Raw genomic sequence first — 20890 nt, 5'->3', positions numbered from 1 at the left:
AGACTTACGTGGTGTCGTAGTTAAAGAGTGGGTTGTCCTCACAGTTGTCTGTGTCCTAGTGAATGGGGGACGCAGAGTTGAAGTGGTATGGAATCCCGGGACTGGAGTACCAGTGGAGCCAGGTGAAGTGGAGGACACAGGAGAGGAAAAGCCAGAAGTCGACTCCTCTTTGGCAGTCATGGTGGTCTGTTGTGAGACCACAGTGTGGGTGGAGATCTCACTGGGGCTTGACGAGGAAGGACTTGCACTGGTTGTACTGTGCAAAGAATGGGTAGAGAATGATGGCGTGGACCCGTCTGAGGAGCTGCTGTAGAGAGTGGATCCCAGAGAAGAAGATGTGGTCATGTGTGCATCAGCAACGGAAGTGGTTAAGGATTCTCCAGGCCTTGATGTCGAAGCAGAAATTTCATTCCCTACAGTAACAGTGCTGATCAAGGTGCCTGTAGGTTTTGATGAATCAGGGGTGGACGTAGCAAAAGTGAGTTCCTCTGTGAGGCCTGTGATTGTCGGTGTGGAGACAGAGGGGGTGGTAGACAACAGGCTGGGAATTGAAGAGGAAGCTAGGCTACTACTCTGGCTGGGATAGGGAGCTGACATGGAAGATTCAGAAATGGCTGAAAGGACAGAGGACGTCTCAGTCATTGCTGTTGTGCTGAGTCCAGTGCTGGCGGTAATGGTAGAAAGTCCCTCAGGGTTTGAAGGTATATAAAATGTTGAGGTATAAGAGGAGACTGTATGTGTTGATGGTGCTGAGACTATTGTGGACACAGTGGCTTCAGGAGTAGAATATGTGGTCCCTTCTTCATCACCAGTGGAGGAGGTAATGGATTCAGCTGGACTTGAAGTGGACACAGGACTTCCATCCTCTTGAGAAATTGTCGATGTAGGTAAGTCTGTGACTTGAGAAAAATCAGATATGGTGTTGTGATCTGTGGATTTCTGAGTGACAAAAGTGGTAGACTGTCCTGAGCCAGACGAGCTGGAAAATGTCTCTCCAGTGCTAGATGGGGCTGTAGAGGTCCCAGAAACTCCTGTGTGGGAACTCTCAGAAGAAACACTAGATGCAGACCACCCAGAAGTAGTGGCAAAACTCCCAGGGCGTGTGGTGAGGGAACCCTCAGAAGACATGGTGGATTCAGACTGACCAGATGTGGTGATGGTGTTCCCAGGGACTGTGGTGTAGGAACTCTCAGAAGAGACTATGGATTCAGGCCCACCAGAAGTAGTGGGGGAACTCCAAAGGACTGTGGTGAGGGAACCCTCAGAAGACACTGTGAAGTCAGACCCACCAGATAAAGTGGTGGACCTCCCAGGTAATGTGGTGAGGGAACCTTCAGAAGAGACTATGGATTCAGACCAACCAGATGTGGTAGAATTCCAAGAGACTGTGGAGAGGGAACCCTCAGCAGATACAGTAGACTCAGACTGACCAGAAGTAGTGGTGGAGCTCCCAAGGTCTGTAGTGTGAGAACCCTCCACAGAGACTGTGAATTCAGACTGATGAGATGTGGTGTGGGAACCCTCTGAAGAGACTGTATATTCAGAATGACCAGATGTGCTGACAGAACTCAAAGGAATTGTGATGAGGGAACCCTCAGAAGAGACTGAAGATTCAGACTGAGCAGAAGTAAAGGTGGAGCTCCCAGGGGCTGTGGTGTGGGCACCCTGAGAAGAGACTATGGATTCAAACCAACCAGATGTGGTGGTTAAGCTCCCAGAGATTGTTGAATGGAAACTCTCAGAAGAGATCGTGGATTCTGGCTGAACAGAAGGAGTGTGGGAACTCCCAAGCCCTGTTGTGAGGGAACCCTCCGAAGAGACAGTGAATTCAGACTGTCCAGATGTGGTGTGGAAATTGTCAGAAGAGACTGTAGATAAAGTGAGATCAGATGTGGTAGTGGAACTCCAAAGGACTGTGGTGAGGGAACCCTCAGAAGAGATTGTGGGTTCAGTCTGAACAGATGTGGTGAGAAAACTTGGAGGGACAGTGGTATGGGAATCCTCAAAAGATACTGTGGATTCAGACATACTGGATATAGTGGGGAAACTCCCAAGGACTGTGGTGTGGGAACTCCCAGAAGAGACTGTATAATCAGACCAAGCAGATGTGGTGAGGGAGCCATCAGAAGTGACTGTAGATTCAGACCAACCAGAAGTAGTAGTGGAGCTTCCAGGGACTGTTGGGGGGGAAGCCTCAGAAGAGACTGTGGGTTCAAACTGCCCAGATGTAGTGACAAAGCTCCCAGGGACTGTGGTGGGGGAAGGCTCAGAAGAGACTGTGGATTCAGACTGAGCTGATATGGTGTGAGAACTCTCAGAAGAGACTGTGAATCCAGACTGATCAAAAGTGGTGGTGGAACTCAGTAGGACTGTGGTTTGGGAACCCTCTGAAGACATCATGGATTCTGACAGACCTGATGTGGTGGTGGAGCTTTCAAGGATTGTAGTGGGGGAACTCTCAGAAGAGACTGTGGATCCAGACTGACCAGATGTGGTGTGGGAACTCTCAGAAGAGACTGTGGATTCTGACAGAATTGATGTGGTACTGGAGCTTCCAGGGACTGTGGTGGAGGAACTCTCAGAAGAAACTGTGGATTCAGACTGACTAGATGTGGTGATAAAGTTCCCAGCGACTGTGGTGGGAGATCCCTCAGAAGACACTGTGGAATCAGACTGATCAAATGTGGTGGTGGAACTCAGTAGGACTGTGGTTTGGGAACCCTCAGAAGACACTGTGGATTCTGACAGACCTGATGTGGTGATGGAGCTTCCAGGGACTGTGGCGGGAGAACTCTCAGAAGAGACTGTGGGTTCAGATTGACCAGATGTGGTGTGGGAACTCTCAGAAGACACTGTGGATTCTGACAGAACTGATGTGGTTGTGGAACTTCCAAGGACTGTGGTGAGAGAAGCCTCAGAAGAGACTGTGGGTTCAGATTGAACAGATGTGGTGATAACACTCCCAGGGACTGTGGTGGGAGAAGCCTCAGAAGAGACTGTGGATTCAGACTGACCTGATGTGGTATGGGAACTCTCAGAAGACACTGTGGATTCTGACAGAACTGATGTGATGGTGGGGCTCCCAGGGACTGCGGTGGAGGATCCCTCAGAAGAGACTGTGGATTCAGACTGACCAGATGTGGAGACAAAACTCTCAGGGATTGCAGTGGAGGAAGCTGCAGAAGAGACAATGGATTCAAACTGACCTGATGTTGTGTGGGAACTCTCAGAAGGCACTGTAGATTCTGACAGAACTGATGTGGTGGTGGAGATTTCAGGGACTGTGGTGGGAGAAGCCTCAGAAGAGACTGTGGATTCAGACTGACCTGATGTGGTATGGGAACTCTCAGAAGAGACTGTGGATTCTGACAACACTGATGTGGTGGTAGAGCTCCCAGGGACTGTGATTGGAGAAGTCTCAGAAGAAACTGTGGATTCAGACTGACCAGATGTGGTTGTGGAGCTCAGTAGGACTGTGGTTTGGGAACCCTCAGAAGACACTGTGGATTCAGTGGATTCAGACTGACCAGATGTGGTAATAAAGCTCCCAGTGACTGTGGTGGGAGATCCCTCAGAAGAGACTGTGGAATCAGACTGATCAAATGTGGTTGTGGAGCTCAGTAGGACTGTGGTTTGGGAACCCTCAGAAGACACTGTGGATTCAGTGGATTCAGACTGACCAGATGTGGTAATAAAGCTCCCAGTGACTATGGTGGGAGATCCCTCAGAAGAGACTGTGGAATCAGACTGATCAAATGTGGTTGTGGAGCTCAGTAGGACTGTGGTTTGGGAACCCTCAGAAGACACTGTGGACTCTGACAGACCTGATATGGTGATGGAACTTCCAGGGGCTGTGGTGGGAGAACTCTCAGAAGAGACTGTGGGTTCAGACTGACCAGATGTGGTGATAAAACTCCCAGGGACTGTGGTGGGAGAAGCTTCTGAAGAGACTGTGGATTCAGAATGACCAGATGTGGTGTGGGAGCTCTCAGAAGACACTGTGGATTTTGACAGAACTGATGTGGTGGTGGAGCTCCCAGGGCCTGTGGTGGGGGATCCCTCAGAAGGGACTGTGGATTCAGACTGATCAAATGTGGTGGTGGAGCTCAGTAGAACTGTGGTTTGGGAACCCTCAGAAGACACTGTGGATTCTGACAGACCTGATGTGGTGGTGGAGCTTTCAGGGACTGTGATTGGAGAAGCCTCAAAAGAGACTGTGGGTTCAGACTGACCAGATGTGGTGATAAAACTCCTAGGGACTGTGGTGGGAGAAGCTTCTGAAGAGACTATGGATTCCGAATGACCAGATGTGATGTGGGATCTCTCAGAAGACACTGTGGATTTTGACAGGACTGATGTGGTGGTGGAGGTCCCAAGGCCTGTGGTGGGGGATCCCTCAGTGGAGACTGTGGTTTCAGACTGACCTGATGTGGTGTGGGAACTCTCAGAAGACACTGTGGATTCTGACAGAACTGATGTGGTGGTAGAGCTCCCAGGGACTGTGGTGGGGGAACCCTCAGAAGAGACTGTGGATTCAGACTGACCGGATGTGGAGACAAAACTCCCAGGGACTATAGTGGAGGAAACCTCAGAAGAGACAGTGGATTCAGACTGACCTGATGTGGTATGGGAATTCTCAGAAGACACTGTGGATTCAAACTGATCAAATGTGGTGGTTGAGCTCAGTAGGACTGTGGTTTGGGAACCCTCTGAAAACACTGTGGATTCTGACAGAACATATGTGGTGGTAGAGCTTACAGGGATTGTGGTGGGTGAAGCCTCAGAAGAGACTGTGGGTTCAGACTGACCAGATATGGTATGGGAACTCTCAGAAGACACTGTGGATTCTGACAGAACTGATGTGGTGGTGGAGCTCCCAGGGACTGCGGTGAAAGATCCCTCAGAAGAGACTGTGGATTCAGACTGATCAAATGTGGTGGTGGAGCTCAGTAGGACTGTGGTTTGGGAACCCTCAGAAGACACTGTAGATTCTGACAGACCTGATGTGGTGGTGGAGCTTTCAGGGACTGTGGTTGGAGAAGCCTCAAAAGAGACTGTGGGTTCGGACTGACCAGATGTGGTGATAAAACTCCCAGGGACTGTGGTGGGAGAAGCTTCTGAAGAGACTGTGGATTCAGAATGACCAGATGTGATGTGGGAACTCTCAGAAGACACTGTGGATTCTGACAGAACTGATGTGGTGGTGAAATTGCCAGGGACTGTGGTGGGGGAACCCTCGGACACGATTGTGGATTCAGGCTGACCAGATGTGGAGACAAAACTCACAGGGACTGTAATGGAGGAAGCCTTAGAAGAGACTGTGGATTCAGACTGACCTGATGTGGTGTGGGAACTCTCAGAAGAGACTGTGGATCCAGACTGATCAAATGTGGTGGTGGAGCTCAGCAGGTCTGTGGTTTGGAAACCATCAGAAGACACTGTAGATTCTGAGAGAGCTGATGTGATGGTGAAGCTTCCAGGGACTGTGGTGGGAGAAGCCTCAGAAGAGACTGTGGATTCAGACTGTCCAGATGTGGAGATAAAACTCCCAGGGACTGTAACGGAGGAACTCTCAGAAGAGACTGTGGATCCAGATTGATCAAATATGGTGGTGGAGCTCAGTAGGACTGTGGTTTGGGAACCCTCAGAAGACATTGTGGATTCTGACAGAACAGATGTGGTGGTGGAGTGCCCAGGGACTGTGGTGGGCGAAACCTCAGTAGAGACCGTGTATGCAGATTGACCAGACGTGGTGTGGGAACTCTCAAAAGAGACAGTGGATTCAGACTGATCAAATGTTGTGGTGGAGCTCAGTGGGACTGTAGTTTGGGAATCCTCAGAAAACATTGTGGATTCTGAGAGACCTGATGTGGTGGTGGAGCTTTCAGGGCCTGTGGTGGGAGAAGCTTCAGAAGAGACTGGGGATGCAGACTCACTAGATGTGGTATGGGAACTCTCAGAAGACACTGTGGATCCTGACAGAACTGATGTGGTGGTGGAGCTCCAAGGGCCTGCGGTGGGTGATCCCTCAGTAGAGACTGTGGATTCAGACTGTCCTGCTGTGTGGGATCTCTCAGAAGATACTGTGGATTCTGACAGAACTGATGTGGTGGTGAAGCTCCCTGGGACTGTGTTGAGGGAACCCTCAGAAGAGATTGTGGATTCATTCTGACCAGATGTGGAAATAAAACTCCCAGTGACTGTAGTGGAGGAAGCCTCAGAAGTGACTGTGGATTCAGACTGACTTGATGTGGTGTGGGAACCCTCAGAAGACACTATGGATTCTGTGAAAACTGATGTGGTGGTGGAGCTCCAAGGGCCTGTGGTGGGGGATCCCTCAGTAGAAACCGTGGATTCAGACTGACCTGATGTGGTGTGGGAACTCTCAGAAGAGACTGTGGATCCAGACTGATCAAATGTGGTGGTGGAGCTCAGCAGGTCTGTGGTTTGGAAACCATCAGAAGACACTGTAGATTCTGAGAGAGCTGATGTGATGGTGAAGCTTCCAGGGACTGTGGTGGGAGAAGCCTCAGAAGAGACTGTGGATTCAGACTGTCCAGATGTGGAGATAAAACTCCCAGGGACTGTAACGGAGGAACTCTCAGAAGAGACTGTGGATCCAGATTGATCAAATATGGTGGTGGAGCTCAGTAGGACTGTGGTTTGGGAACCCTCAGAAGACATTGTGGATTCTGACAGAACAGATGTGGTGGTGGAGTGCCCAGGGACTGTGGTGGGCGAAACCTCAGTAGAGACCGTGTATGCAGATTGACCAGACGTGGTGTGGGAACTCTCAAAAGAGACAGTGGATTCAGACTGATCAAATGTTGTGGTGGAGCTCAGTGGGACTGTAGTTTGGGAATCCTCAGAAAACATTGTGGATTCTGAGAGACCTGATGTGGTGGTGGAGCTTTCAGGGCCTGTGGTGGGAGAAGCTTCAGAAGAGACTGGGGATGCAGACTCACTAGATGTGGTATGGGAACTCTCAGAAGACACTGTGGATCCTGACAGAACTGATGTGGTGGTGGAGCTCCAAGGGCCTGCGGTGGGTGATCCCTCAGTAGAGACTGTGGATTCAGACTGTCCTGCTGTGTGGGATCTCTCAGAAGATACTGTGGATTCTGACAGAACTGATGTGGTGGTGAAGCTCCCTGGGACTGTGTTGAGGGAACCCTCAGAAGAGATTGTGGATTCATTCTGACCAGATGTGGAAATAAAACTCCCAGTGACTGTAGTGGAGGAAGCCTCAGAAGTGACTGTGGATTCAGACTGACTTGATGTGGTGTGGGAACCCTCAGAAGACACTATGGATTCTGTGAAAACTGATGTGGTGGTGGAGCTCCAAGGGCCTGTGGTGGGGGATCCCTCAGTAGAAACCGTGGATTCAGACTGACCTGATGTGGTGTGGGAACTCTCAGAAGAGACTGTGGATCCAGACTGATCAAATGTGGTGGTGGAGCTCAGCAGGTCTGTGGTTTGGAAACCATCAGAAGACACTGTAGATTCTGAGAGAGCTGATGTGATGGTGAAGCTTCCAGGGACTGTGGTGGGAGAAGCCTCAGAAGAGACTGTGGATTCAGACTGTCCAGATGTGGAGATAAAACTCCCAGGGACTGTAACGGAGGAACTCTCAGAAGAGACTGTGGATCCAGATTGATCAAATATGGTGGTGGAGCTCAGTAGGACTGTGGTTTGGGAACCCTCAGAAGACATTGTGGATTCTGACAGAACAGATGTGGTGGTGGAGTGCCCAGGGACTGTGGTGGGCGAAACCTCAGTAGAGACCGTGTATGCAGATTGACCAGACGTGGTGTGGGAACTCTCAAAAGAGACAGTGGATTCAGACTGATCAAATGTTGTGGTGGAGCTCAGTGGGACTGTAGTTTGGGAATCCTCAGAAAACATTGTGGATTCTGAGAGACCTGATGTGGTGGTGGAGCTTTCAGGGCCTGTGGTGGGAGAAGCTTCAGAAGAGACTGGGGATGCAGACTCACTAGATGTGGTATGGGAACTCTCAGAAGACACTGTGGATCCTGACAGAACTGATGTGGTGGTGGAGCTCCAAGGGCCTGAGGTAGGGAATCCCTCAGTAGAGACTATGGAATCAGACTGTCCTGATGTGGTGTGGGAACTCTCAGAAGAGAGTGTGGATCCAGACTGATCAAATGTGCTGGTGGAGCTCAGTAGAACTGTGGTTTGGGAACCATCAGAAGACACTGTGGATTCTGAAAGAACTGATGTGGTGATGGAGCTTCCAGGGACTGTGGTGGGAGAATTTTCAGAAGAGGCTGTGGGTTCAAGCTGACCAGATGTGGTGTGGGAACTCTTAGAAGACACTGTGGATTCTGACAGAACTGATGTGGTGGTGGAGCTTCCCAGGACTGTGGTGGGAGAAACCTCAGTAGAGACTGTGAATTCAGACTGACCAGATGTGGTGTGGGAACTCTCAAAAGAGACAGTCGATTCAGACTGATCAAATGTTATGGTGGAGCTCAGTGGGACTGTAGTTTGGGAATCCTCAGAAGACATTGTGGATTCTGTCAGACCTGGTGTGGTGGTGGAGTTTTGAGGGACTGTCGTGGGGGAACACTCAGAAGAGACTGTGGGTTCATACTGACCAGATGTGGTGATAAAGCTGCCAGAGACTGTGGTGGGGGATCCCTTAGAAGAGACTGAGGATTCAGACTGACTTGATGTGGTGTGGGAACTTTCAGAAGAGACTGTGGATTCAGACTGATCAAAGGTGGTGGTTAAAGTCAGTAGGACTGTGGATTGGGAACCCTCAGAAGACATTGTGGATTCTGACAGAACTGATGTGGTGGTGGAGCTTCTAGGGACTGTGGTGGGGGAACCCTCAGTAGAGAATGTGTGTGCAGACTGACCTGAAGTGGTTTGGGAACTCTCAGAAGAGACAGTGGATTCAGACTGATCGAATGTTGTGGTGGAGCTCAGTGGGACTGTGGTTTGGGAATCCTCAGAAGAGACTGTGGACTCAGACTGACCAGATGTGGTGGTGGAGCTTCCAGGGACTGTGGTGGGGGAATCCTCAGAAGTTATTGTGGATTCAGACTCACTGTATGTGGTGTGGGAACTCCCAGAAGATATTGTGGATTTATACTGACCATATGTGGTGGTAAAGCTCCCAGGGACTGTGGTGGGGGATCCCTCAGTAAAAACTGTGGACTCAGACTGACCAGATGTGGTGTTGGAACTCTCAGAAGAGACTGTGGATTCAGACTGATCAAATGTGGTGGTGGAGCTCAGTAGTACTGTTGTTTGGGTAACCTCAGAAGTCACTGGGGATTCTGACAGACCTGATGTGGTAGTGAAGCTCCCAGGGACTGTGGTGGGAGAACCCTCAGAAGAGACTGTGAATTCAGACTGACCAGATGTGGTGATAGAACTCCTAGGAACTGTAGTGGGGGAAGACTCCAAAGAGACTGTGGATTCAGACTGAGAAGATGTGGTCTGGAAATTCTCAGAAGACACTGTGGGTTTAGATGGACCTGAGTAGGTAATGGAGCTCCCAGGAACTGTGGTGGAAGATCTCTCAGAAGAGACTATGGATTCAGACTGTCCAGATGTGGTGTGGGAACTCTCAAAAGAGACTGTGGTTTCAGACTGATTAAATGGGATGGTGGAGCTCAGTAGGACTGTGGTTTGGGAACCCTCAGAAGAGACTATGGATTCAGACTGACCTGATGTGGTGTGTGAACCCCCAGAAGAGACTATGGATTCAGATTGACCAGATGAGGTGATGGAACTCCCATGGACTGTGGTATGGGAACCCTCAGAAAAGAGTGTGGGTTCAGACTGACCAGAAGTAGTGGGTGAACTCTCAAGGACTGTGGTGAGTGAACCATCAGAAGAGATTGTGGGTTCAAACTGACCAGATGTGATATGGGAACTATCAAAAGATTTCGTGGATTCAGATTGATCAAATGTTGTGGTGTAGCTCAGTTGGACTGTTGTTTCAGTACCCTCAGAAGACACTGTGGATTTAGACTGACCAGGTGCGGTGGTAAGGGTCCCAGGGTCTGTGGTGTGCGATCCCACAGAGGAGGTTGAGGATTCAGACCAACCAGAAGTGGTGGTGGTACTTCCCAGTATGGTGGTGACGGAACTTGCAGAAGAGACTGAAGATTCAAATGGACCAGAAGTAGTGATGGAGTTTTCAGGGACTGTGGTGTTAGCAGAACTTTTTGTGTAATTTGTTGTTGTCGTCCCTGAAATAAAAGAAGTTGTAGTTTGTCAGGACTTGAAAGGGATGCAGTTCTTTCATCTTTGATGCATGCGGTTTCAAAGAACTATGATTTTGAACAAATATGAAATGTGTGTACAGAGTGTCTTTACTGAATGTAGTCACTGTTTGTCTAGGGAAGCCTATATATACATACTCACACATATATACACACATAGACATATACCTATATATTATTTTTCTCAATCCATAGTGTCATATGCAAACACCTGAACTGAGAATGCCTCCACATCAAGTACAAATGTATACTTTTGCCCAATATTGCCTGTACATTCCTCCCTGGGCACCCTGGGACATGTGTGTCTCCTTGGGTATCTAGCAAAAATTCTAGCAGAGAGTTGTACTCCCGCAAATGCCCCCTGTACATTCCTTTTGCCCCTCACATTTTGTGATCTGCAGGCCACATGATCCCCTTCCATCCTCTGGCCAGTACTTAGTCAGACAAGTCTCTCTTCCCATCCTTTACATCTGAGGTTCCTCCTCTACCCCAATGCTTCCTACTGACGCCAAAGGAATGGAGAGCTAAGGCAGTCACCCGTTACCCTAGACAATTCATCGCCTGTCCTCTCTCTCCAAATACACTTACACAGGGACTAGCCACTCTATTGGAATGCTGCCACCTCTATCTGGCTGTCCTGTGTTCATCACAACTGCCCAGGTAAACTTTTCCTCCCCCCGCTGGTCCCACAGCCCACTCAATGAGTTGCAACTCTCTAATAATGGGAGCTGGGCTTGCACCTTGGGGCTGGAGGGCTTCTTTGGTGTTCTCTGGGCCACTTAGAACATGTGACTGCACGTGCGGAACCCTATTTTCCTATGTAAGGTGGGACTATAACCCCTGGCTCCTCTTCATTCTGCCCATAAGGTGAATAAGATCAAATATGGAAAGGATCTTTGAGACAGCTACACCACAAATCTAGGGATTGTTAGGAATTCCACAGGATAGTGCACAGGAAACTTCCTAGAGAGGTCAGGGAATGTGGCCGCAGTCCCCCACTCCTCTGCAAAGATACCCTGGGGCTGCATGTTTCCCATCTCTCAGGAAGGTGGTCTTTGGCCCCTGGCAGAAGGGACAGTGGAAGCCATCAGAGCAGCAGCACCCTCTACCATCCCAGATGCTCCCACTTTCAGAGGGTCCTTAAAGATGCAGACAGTCTCAGGGGTGAGACCAGGAGCTGGGCCAGGACTGCAGGCCATGGGAGCAGACCATTAGTGAAGACATGTCATTCACACCAGTGCTTCTGGATCATTGGCTTTGCGGAGCTTCTATCAGAACTTTAGGGGAAAAGTGATATCAAATTGTTGATTAAAGTAGTTCAAGTCAGAGGTGCCATAATGCCTATGATTTGTAGGATTCTAAATTAATGTAAGAAACTTGACCAGATTACTTGGTTGTTTTTAAGTCAGTAGATATGCTTGTTTTGTCCAGTTCTCTTGCACAGAACTGACTCATTAGAAAAGATTCCGATGCTGGGAAAGAGTGAAGGCAGGAGGAGAAGGGGATGACAGAGGATGAGATGGTTGGATGGGATCACTGACTCAATAGACACAAGTTTGAGCAAGCTCTGGGAGATAGTGAAGGACAGGGAAGCCTGGCATGCTTCAGTCTATGGGGTCACAAAGAGCTGGACACAACTGAGCAATTGAACAACAATAAACTTGCCTACCAAGGGGAAGAGAAGGGGCTGAGCTGAGAGGTTGCCAAGGGTGGAGGTGGGGGCGTCCTTGAGTCTTGGGTATGGGAGGGATCAGAAAGAGAAAGTACACATTGAAGGCTTTAGTCAACCCAAAATAGACTGTAACGTGGCTCAGAGTAAACCCAGGCTGGTGGACAAATGGGCTCCCACCCCTCAAGGACACTCCTGGCCCTCCCCCGACCAGTGCAATTCTAGAGCAGTCAAGGCCCATTTAAGGGACACAGAAGTCAACGGGGGTGGGGAGGGGGAGGAGGAGGGAGGGAACTGTCCCTCTGCCTTTCTCGGAAGGCTTCAAAATGAAAGTAAAAGCCAAGCTATCTTTTTCCTTCCTTCTTTAAAAAGAAAGGGTTTTGTGGACTTAGGTGTTATAAGTTTTACCAGACTTTTTAAGTTATAAAAGTAGACTATTTTTGTTGTGACACGTCAAGAATGAGAAAGCATATAAAGGCAATTTATGATCCCTAACTGAATCATGAGAACGAGTAGAGGTGGGGAGAGGTGACATTTATCGGCTGCCTATCAAATTCCTGAGTAGTCGTATCGCACTGTAATTCAATGACTGTGTGTGTAATTGCCTTTGCTCCTTTCTGATAACAGAGGAAACATTTCTGTCGTATTCAGCCTGACCCAGAGCAGATGCTCCATGAGGAGGTCTTGGATGAAGGAGTGAATGAACACTGAAGTCTGTCTGATACTTTTTGTTCATTATTTAATGTCATCTCGGGAGGAAGACGTGACTATTCCTGTTTCACAACTGAATTGAGGTTCTAAGGGTTAAATATCTTCCAAGTTCACCCAACTGGTAAGATAGAATTCAAGCACAATCTGAAGGTAGCTTTTACTTTCAGCATAAGGAAGGGGTTTGCAAAGAGGAGAAGAACAAGGAAAAGGTTTCAAGTCTAGGGAACAGCATGTGTGGAGGCTCAGAGTACATGTTTGGGTTGAAGCTGGGTGTTGAGAGACCAGAGGAGGCAGAGAGAAGGCTATCAAGGTGATCGTGAAGCCAGCTCTGGACTTTACCCAGCAATAGTGAAGAGTGTTCAGAAAAGGCCATGGTCACAACTGTGCTTTAGGAGCAGAGCCTGGAGAGAAGGGGTGGTGAGGGCAGGGGACGATTGATGACCCACTGTAGCAGCTTCACTGGGGGCCCCAGTGAAGGCCAGGACACGTGTTGACACAGTCTCTGAACAGGCTTTCTTTTGTCTTTATTCCTGAATCCACACCATCTACTCCAGTTTGCTGCCACTCACATGTCCACTATAGCTGTAGACCAACTTGAGTACCCCAACTACTGTCCAGTTCACCAGTTTGCCCTTCCTCCTGGAATCGCTCGTCTCCTTCAGATTCTAAGACACCACTGCCCCTCCTCCCTTGTGCTGTTCTTTCCTGTTCAGTATCTAAGTGAGCAGAGTCGAAAAGACTCTGATGCTGGGAAAGATTGAAGTCAGGAGAAGGGAGCAGCAGAGGATGAGATGGTTAGATAGCATCACTGACTAGGTGGACATGAGCTTGAGCAAACTCCGGGAGACAGTGAAGGACAGAGGAGCCTTGTGCATTGCAGTCCCTGGGGTCGCAAAGTGTTGGATGTGACTTAGCAACTGAGCAACAACAGCATGTAAGTGAAACCCTTAAAGTCTCTGTCGTATCCCTCATCTTCCCTCAGCAATCCCCTCTGTGCCCAAGGCTTTAACTCATTTCTGGGAGGGACAAGGAAAAGGCACCATAGCGAACTTCCCTGGTAGTCCAACGGCTAAGATTCCCTGCTCCCAATGCAGGGGTCCCGGGTTCAATCCTTGGTCAGGGAACTAGATCCCACATGCCACAACTAAAGATCCCAAGTGCTGCAACTGAGACGCAGCCCAGCCAAATAAAATAAACACATAAATATAAATATTTTTAAAAAGAAGTAGGCCCTCTAGACTACTGCCCTGGTGAAGTGCTTCAGAACCCTCCCAGCCCAAAATTCTGGTGGCCCCAACATCTCCAAAGGATGTGGCAGAGAACTTGAGCAAAGTCCTTCCCAGAGTCAACCTCTAGGGTCGGGGTTGTTCCACTAGGAAGCTGAGCCAAGGGAAAACACAGAAGTTCTCCAAAGGAACAATTTACCTGGCCGATAAGCCTACAAGAAGAAAATGGTCAACTTCACTAGAAAGCAAAGATTTTCAAAACAGAGCAAAATACTATTTATCCTTACTTATCACATGGCGTCCCTTCTGTGATGTTAAGTGATGTGGCTGGTATTGGTTGGGGAATAAGATGCTGATGGACGTTTACTGAGTGTCTCATTTCTAAAGGATAATTTGAAAATGTACCTTAGGGATCATGGGCTGGGTCATAACATTTCAGTGATTCCTGTTTTAGTCTCTAACCCTGAGGTAAAGGAATCTGATGCAGATTTTTGTTTAAAAAAATTTCTTTACAGCAATGTTTATTACATCATTATCTATTATAATGAAAAGTTGGGGAAAACCTGTCTAAGAATAGAAGAACAGGAGACTGGTTAGATGGCTAGGGTATTCCATAAAATTGAATATTGATCAGTCATTAAAATAGAAACTTCCCATAGAATAAATCTAAAGTTATTTGGAAAAAGACCAAAATGTTAACAATGTTTATCTGAGTCACAGGCTTAAGGGAGATTTTTTCTCCTTTGGTCTGTCTATATTTCCTGAATGTTGTACATAAATAGGCATTCCTGATATAATGTTTAAACACAGTAAAGGTATATGCTATAAAAATAAAACCTTAGGTGCGCCCTGCACCTTGGAGAACCCAGGCAAAATCACTAATAATCCCCAAGCTGGGATTCCCCGTACTCTTGTGGTCAAAATGCTTAACAAAAATGACCTTAATATCATTTTTGTGTTGCTAGAAAATGTCATTTTAGTGTTACACTAGCCATCTAATACACCAGCTGCTGCTGCTGCTACTGCTAAGTCACTTCAGTCGTGTCCAACTCTGTGTGACCCCATAGATGGCAGCCCATCTGGCTCTCCGTCCCTGGGATTCTCCAGGCAAGAACACTGGAGTGGGTTGCCATTTCCCTCTCCAATGCATGAAAGTGAAGTCGCTCAGTCGTGTCCGACTCTTAGTGACCGCATGGACTGCAGCCTACCAGGCTCCTCCATCCATGGGATTTTCCAGGCAAGAGTAGTGGAGTGGGGTGTCATTGCCTTCTCCCCAAGACACCAGATCTCCTATCAAACAAGTAAAATTTGTTTGATAAAATTTCTTGCCCTGTGTACAGTTCTTATTGCCTCTTTCTTTAAAACATAGTCATTTGAGGGACTTCTCTGGTGGTCCAGTGGTTAACAGTTCATCTTCCAATGCAGGGGACTCAGGTTCAATGCCCGGTTGCAAACCAAGAATCCCAGCTGCCACAGGGCAACCCAGCCCACGCTCCACAAAGAAGACCCAGAGCTGGTTTGCCGGGGGAGTTTTCACTCTGTGCCACTCCTGAGGAAGAGCCCTCAAAAGCGCCTTGGGACAAGTCTGCAGACCACCAGCTTGATGTAAGATGGTCCCCTCCTACCATAATATCGTCAAAGCACATTTCTGCTTGTGGTGACTCAGCGAGGTCCATGGGAACAGCGCTGAAGGGTGGAGTGTGGAGTGGGGGCACACCTGTCAGGGCAGGTGCTACCCAGGCTCAGGATCTCATGTAGTTAACCTCTCCGAGCTTCCGTTTCCTCCAGAAGATGGAGATGACTGATGCCTGCCTCCACCACTCTGCTCATTCTAGAATATTCTCCAAGAGGAGCAGTGCAGTGCTAGGCTGTGTCACTCAGCCCTGGGTGTACTTTCAGCCCAGCCACACACAACCTCAGTGACTTGGGCCCATCTCCTTTTCTGTAAAGTCATTCCCACCTGGCAGAGTCACCACAGAGGTGACCCTGGGTAGGGGCCACCTTGGCTCTGTCCCCGCCCTGAACACACCTGTGGGGAATTAATGGGCTTCCTGGTTTTCTAGCACCAGCAGCCAGTGCCACCTGTCCCTGCCCACTGCCTCCCTGAAAAGGCAGCAGTTGCTCTGATTGCTGCAGAAGCATGGTATAGAGGGTTGAATTGTGTTTTGCCAATGCAGGAAATGTGGATTCAATTCCTGGGTTGGGAAGGTCCCCTGGAGAAGGAAATGGCAACCCACTCCAATATTCTTGCCTGGGAAATCCCATGGACAGAGGAGCCTGGTGGGCTGCAGTTCACTGGGTCACAAAGAGTTGGACACAACTTAGCCACTAAAAAACAACAATAAGAGATATGTCCAAGTCCTAACACGAGTATGCTTGAGTGTGACCTTATTTGGAAATATAATCTTTATAGATATAATTAAGTTAACGATCTCAAAATCAGATCCTTCTAGATTTAGGTTGGGCCTTAAATCCAATGACTGGGGTCCTTATAAGAGAAAGATAAGGGGCATTTGACACAAATTCAGGGGAGAAGGCCATGAGAAGACAGAGGCAGAGACTAGAGTGATGCCACACAGCCAAGGAACGCCACAAAGCACCAGAATCCAGAGGGGGCAATGAGAACCTTTGGAGGGATCAGACCCTGGTGGTATCTCATTTCAGACTTCTGGCCTCCATCACTAAGAGAGAATACACTTCTGTTGTTTGAAACCACCAAGTTTACGGTAATTTGTTCCAGCAGCCCCAAGAAACTAACACACACAGACACCCCCACATAGAGCAAGTGGTACAGAAAGTGGGCTCTGGAGCCTGACTCTGTGGGCTCCCATCCCGACTCCTCCCCCTGATGGGTGGAAACCGTGAACTACTTCGTTCGTGTCTCCATGCCTCAGTTTCCCCGTGTATAGAATGGAAATCCGTAACAGTACTTCTTTCCAGGGTTGCTGGGAAGTTTAAACGAGATAACAGATATCATTTAGAACACTGCTTAGCACATAGTAGGCCCTCAATGGACACCAGCAATTTTGAGCATTAGGGTCATACTCAGGCTACGGGGTGGAGAAGAAAATGGCATCCCACTCCAGTGTTCTTGCCTGGAAAATCCTATGGACAGAGGAGCCTGGGAGGCTACAGTTCATGGGGTCGCAAAGAGTCAGACAGGACTGAGCAGCTGACCACAGGCTACAAGGAGTTGTGGCTTTCTGAGTTGTTAGACCCAGAGGATCCAGCTGTCAATATTCCAGTTACGTCCATAGCTATGTACGGCTTTGTCAGTTCTGAAATTGTCTAAAATGTTTGAATATCTATTACTGTTGATGTTGTTTAGTCGTTAAGTTGTGTCCTACTCTTTGCGGCCACTCTCCAGGCCGAGCCTCACCACCAGGCTTAGGCTGTGGTTCTTTCTGCCCCATTCCCGTGTTTCCGTCTAATAAACAAGACTATAAGCTGATTTATTCATCCTGTCTGATTCAGAGCACCTGCCTGGGCAGAGCCAAGCCTCCTGTGTTTGCAGAATGAGTAAGTTTATTACTCTGCATAAAACATCACTTCTTTTTAATTGCTCTAAATTTACATCACCTACATTCCAAAGGTTACCACTTTGGCTATTGTGAACAAATCTATTCTGGTCTTTGCCATAGTTTCATACATCAAACGTTTCCACTTCCACTTTGGCCTTTCTAGGTTCCAGAACTCCCCTGACCATTTGGGGCCCGTAAGGCAGCCCTTCCAAGAGAGACACGTGGTCCCTGTTCCCCGCTGCCATTCCGAGCAGCTCCCCTCCCCCACTCTTCCTAGGAACACTTTGGAACTTCACGTCCACAGGACAGGACAGACTCCAGTCCTCATCGTAGGAACTTTGTGGCCCCTGCAGCAGTGGAAAATGGAGAATTCTAGACTGTGTCCCTGTTTTTGTCCTCCTTCTTGAGCCCAGACCTCTAGGAAAGCTCCATCCAGAAATTCCATGCTCACTCCAAGTTCAACAGGCCTGCCTGGAGCCCATTGTCAATCACCAATAAGAATCTCTTGCTTCTTGAGTCAGGCAGCCTCTACAGTCATCTATCTTGGTGCCTTCACAGCCCATCCTCAAGAGGAAAAGCCTCTCTATTTCCAGGGGAGTTGGGTTCCCAGATGGACCCTCAAGGCCTCCTGCCAGTGTTAGGGGAAGCACACTGACAGAAACCACCCACCCTGGCCATACACCATAGTAAGCATTTGCGTGAGTTATTTTACGACAGGAGGTCCTGGTAAGGAACACGGAACTGACAAGCCACCACCAACCAGAAGAATTAGGGAAAGGTCAAAAGGAGACACCACAGGTCCAATCACTTCCCAGAATCCTTCTCTCTGGCATCCATCTTGGCTGACCCACTAGGAAGGGCCCTGAGTCAGAATGGTTGGCCAAAGACAACCTGGAAACTAATCCCATCACCAAAAAACCCGAGCCAGGGAGCCACGTGGCAGAATAGTTCTCCTGGGTTCCCTTACGCTACTGCTCTGCACCCAGATGCCCCTTCCCAATGAAGCCTCTTGCTTTGTCAGATCGTGTGTCTCCTCAAGCAATTCAATTCTGAGTGATAGACAGGAGCCCACTCTCAGGCCCTGGAAGGGGCCTCCCTTCCTGCAAAACCAGGTTGGTTCTCAATGCATCTGTCTTACCAGCGTGACCCACCCCTGCTCTGTCCTTGGACGTTCTCTGGTGTCTCCACCTGGTTTTAATGCTTCTGTTGCCTGAAGATGCTCCCGCACCAGCACACTTTCCCCACCAGGCATGTGCCCCTTGCCTTCAAGGCATTCCTACACCTTGACTCCCCTGCACAGCCCTGCAGTGTTTTTCTACTTTCTCCGGCTGGCATTCCTTGTCCCTACTGTTCATTTGCCCAAGACCTCATCAGTCTTCATGACGGGAACTGGGGAACCCAGAGGAGGGAGCAGATGAGAAGCAAAGAAAACCACAGATGCCGCCCCTGGTGTCTACTCTGATGTCTGAACCCCTCCCTGAGAACCCAGAATACATGCAGGGGGGTGGAGGTATTGCAGAGGGCCGAGGGCCTCCAGTGTGAGCTCAAGGGCAGCAAAAACCTAGAGTCAGATGAGTGAGGTCATGGTGATGGTCATATGATTACCGGTCACACTGTTCCCAGGTAAGTCACTCACCCTCTCTGACCCTTGCTTTCCTATCTGCCTTCCTTTCCTTTCACAATCTTCCTAATAAAAGTCATACAGACTGCATGCTGTGAAATGTCTTTGCAAATAGCAGATCCTTCTTAGAGTCAGGGGCAGTGGGCCTCGGGGTGTCCTCAGACCTGGAGTCCCCTGGAATGGCCCTACTTTCCTGCCCTCTTCACGCCTGACAGCTGTCTGCACTTATCAGAGACAGACACTTTGCGACTCCTTAGTGTGCTAATGGATCCAACATGATGCTTTTCCTCGCAGTTAGGAGCATCTTGCCAACAGGGGTCTTTGCTTGCGTGGGTGGGATCTCTAAGGCATGGCAGGAGGCACAGAGGCAGTGCACTTACTGACTTCTGGGTCCATCATCACCGTCATTGCCCTCAGCTTCCGCCTGGGGAGCTGGGACGGGCGGACCTCTCCTAAGGCTGACCCCCACCATAGCTTCCTTTTCTCTGTATATTACCCTAAAGCTAATATGTCTGTAATTAACATATTTTCCTAATGTCCCTAAATCCACAAAGTTTGCAGTCCTACCTCCTCTCCCCTCAGGTTCTCCCAGCCAGAGCCACTACCCCCAACACGTCCTGGTAGAGGAGAAGGCAGTGCCTCAATGCACGGTGGACTGAGGTCATCTCTAAGGACCTAAGTTCCCATGTGGGCTATCTCACAGCTGCCCTTGAAGACCTCCAGAGATCCCCCCACCTGCAGTCCCCCACCCTCAACCCACTCACAACCCCTCACCACATACCCTGCAGGCCCTTTAACTCAAGCAATGCCACTTACAACTGGCTGGCACCTTGGGCTCACTCCCCCAATGCCCCTCATGGGAGCATCCACTTTGCCCACCCCTTCCCCCAGGGGTGCTTCCCTGTTGCTAGGGAATCAGAAAGTCTAAACCCATGGGAATCAGTTTATAACCAGTCTCTTCCTAGACAAACGGCTGTGACAAGGTTTTTGTATCTGTTTGCTTTCTGGCTGCCCTGTGCGGCTTTCTGGATCTTGCTTCCCCACTTAGGGACTGAACTCGTGCCCCTGGCAGTGGAAGCCCAGAATCTTGACCACTGGACTACCAGGGCAGTCCCTCCATGACAAGATATAATAAGGACCTCAGAGTCTGCCTCCCCCTCAAGCCCTTCCATGATCTCTAACTAGAGGGGCCGCCCCTGGTCCCCCTAAATCTCTCCCCAGGCCAGGAGGGAAGCTAATGGACACCCCGTGGGCTCCTGCCCTCCTGGCCAGGGCCAGCAGCCTGTGCAGTGTCTCCATGAAGTTTGGAAAGAGCTGACCCAACACTTGAGCCGATGTAACCCCCAGGATGAAGGCAGGCAGAGACCACCACCCAGATGAAAAAACAGCCCCCTTGGGGAGGGTGGATTCCAGCAAACCATCAACAACATAGCACAGCCCAGGCCCCTCCCTCCGCACCCACGGGTCTCCAGGGTGACCCCTTTAGCTCCCAAAGACAGGATGAGGTCATGGCCAGGGTGTTCAGCCCTTGAGCAGCCCCCTCCCCTGAAAGGAGAAGGAGGGAAGGAAGAAGGGAGGTTAGTCCCCTGCAGCCCTGCCTGAGGCCAGCACACACCGGGACCACTGGGAACCAGAATTGGGTCTCACTCACCTGATGATACGGATGTGGCAGTGGTCGTGGATGTGGCAGTGTTGGGGACCCAGAGCCAGAAAACCATCGGCAGGATCCAGGTCACCAGCATCTCCCTGAGCGTGAGACCCTGGCTGCAGGGTCTGCCCACATCAGGAGAGACTAAGAAATGAGTGCCTTCCAGGGAGGAATCAGCTATATAAAGGACCCTGGAGACCTTTGCCTTGGGAAGGACAGCGTCTGGCCCAGGGTG

At 49.5% G+C, this 20890-nt stretch overlaps 2 protein-coding genes across 2 annotated transcripts in view; both read right to left on the bottom strand.

Annotated features, from left to right (window-relative positions):
• Nucleotides 1-3756, bottom strand: part of LOC129545033 (uncharacterized) — a 12709-nt gene extending 8953 nt beyond the window's left edge. Inside the window, exon 1 of the mRNA XM_088833031.1 lies at nucleotides 9-3756. Coding sequence (XP_088689157.1) covers nucleotides 9-2400 — 2392 coding nt within the window. The 5' untranslated portion in view covers nucleotides 2401-3756. The remainder of the gene's footprint in view (nucleotides 1-8) is intronic.
• Nucleotides 3644-20890, bottom strand: LOC148773623 (uncharacterized). The gene is made up of 3 exons (XM_088833041.1): nucleotides 20659-20890; nucleotides 3749-10226; nucleotides 3644-3653 (listed from the first exon to the last, which is right to left on the bottom strand). Exons 1-3 carry the CDS (start codon nucleotides 20747-20749, stop codon nucleotides 3644-3646), a joined length of 6579 nt encoding a protein of 2192 aa, XP_088689167.1. The 5' UTR covers nucleotides 20750-20890.

The sequence above is a fragment of the Moschus berezovskii genome, chromosome 27 (genome assembly GCF_049115385.1).
Source record: "Moschus berezovskii isolate FMDL1 chromosome 27, NW_MosBer_1.0, whole genome shotgun sequence".
NCBI lineage: Eukaryota > Metazoa > Chordata > Mammalia > Artiodactyla > Moschidae > Moschus > Moschus berezovskii.
The sequence above is the reverse complement of the archived record's forward strand: the minus strand, read 5'-3'. Positions and strand labels throughout refer to the sequence as shown.

Coding starts and splice junctions, on each gene's coding strand:
- LOC148773623 (XM_088833041.1), bottom strand. CDS start 20,749: ATGCTGGTGACCTGGATCCTGCCGATGGTTTTCTGGCTCTGGGTCCCC. Junction 10,227..20,658: donor TGCCACATCCGTATCATCAG/GTGAGTGAGACC, acceptor CTTTTATTTCAG/GGACGACAACAACAAATTAC.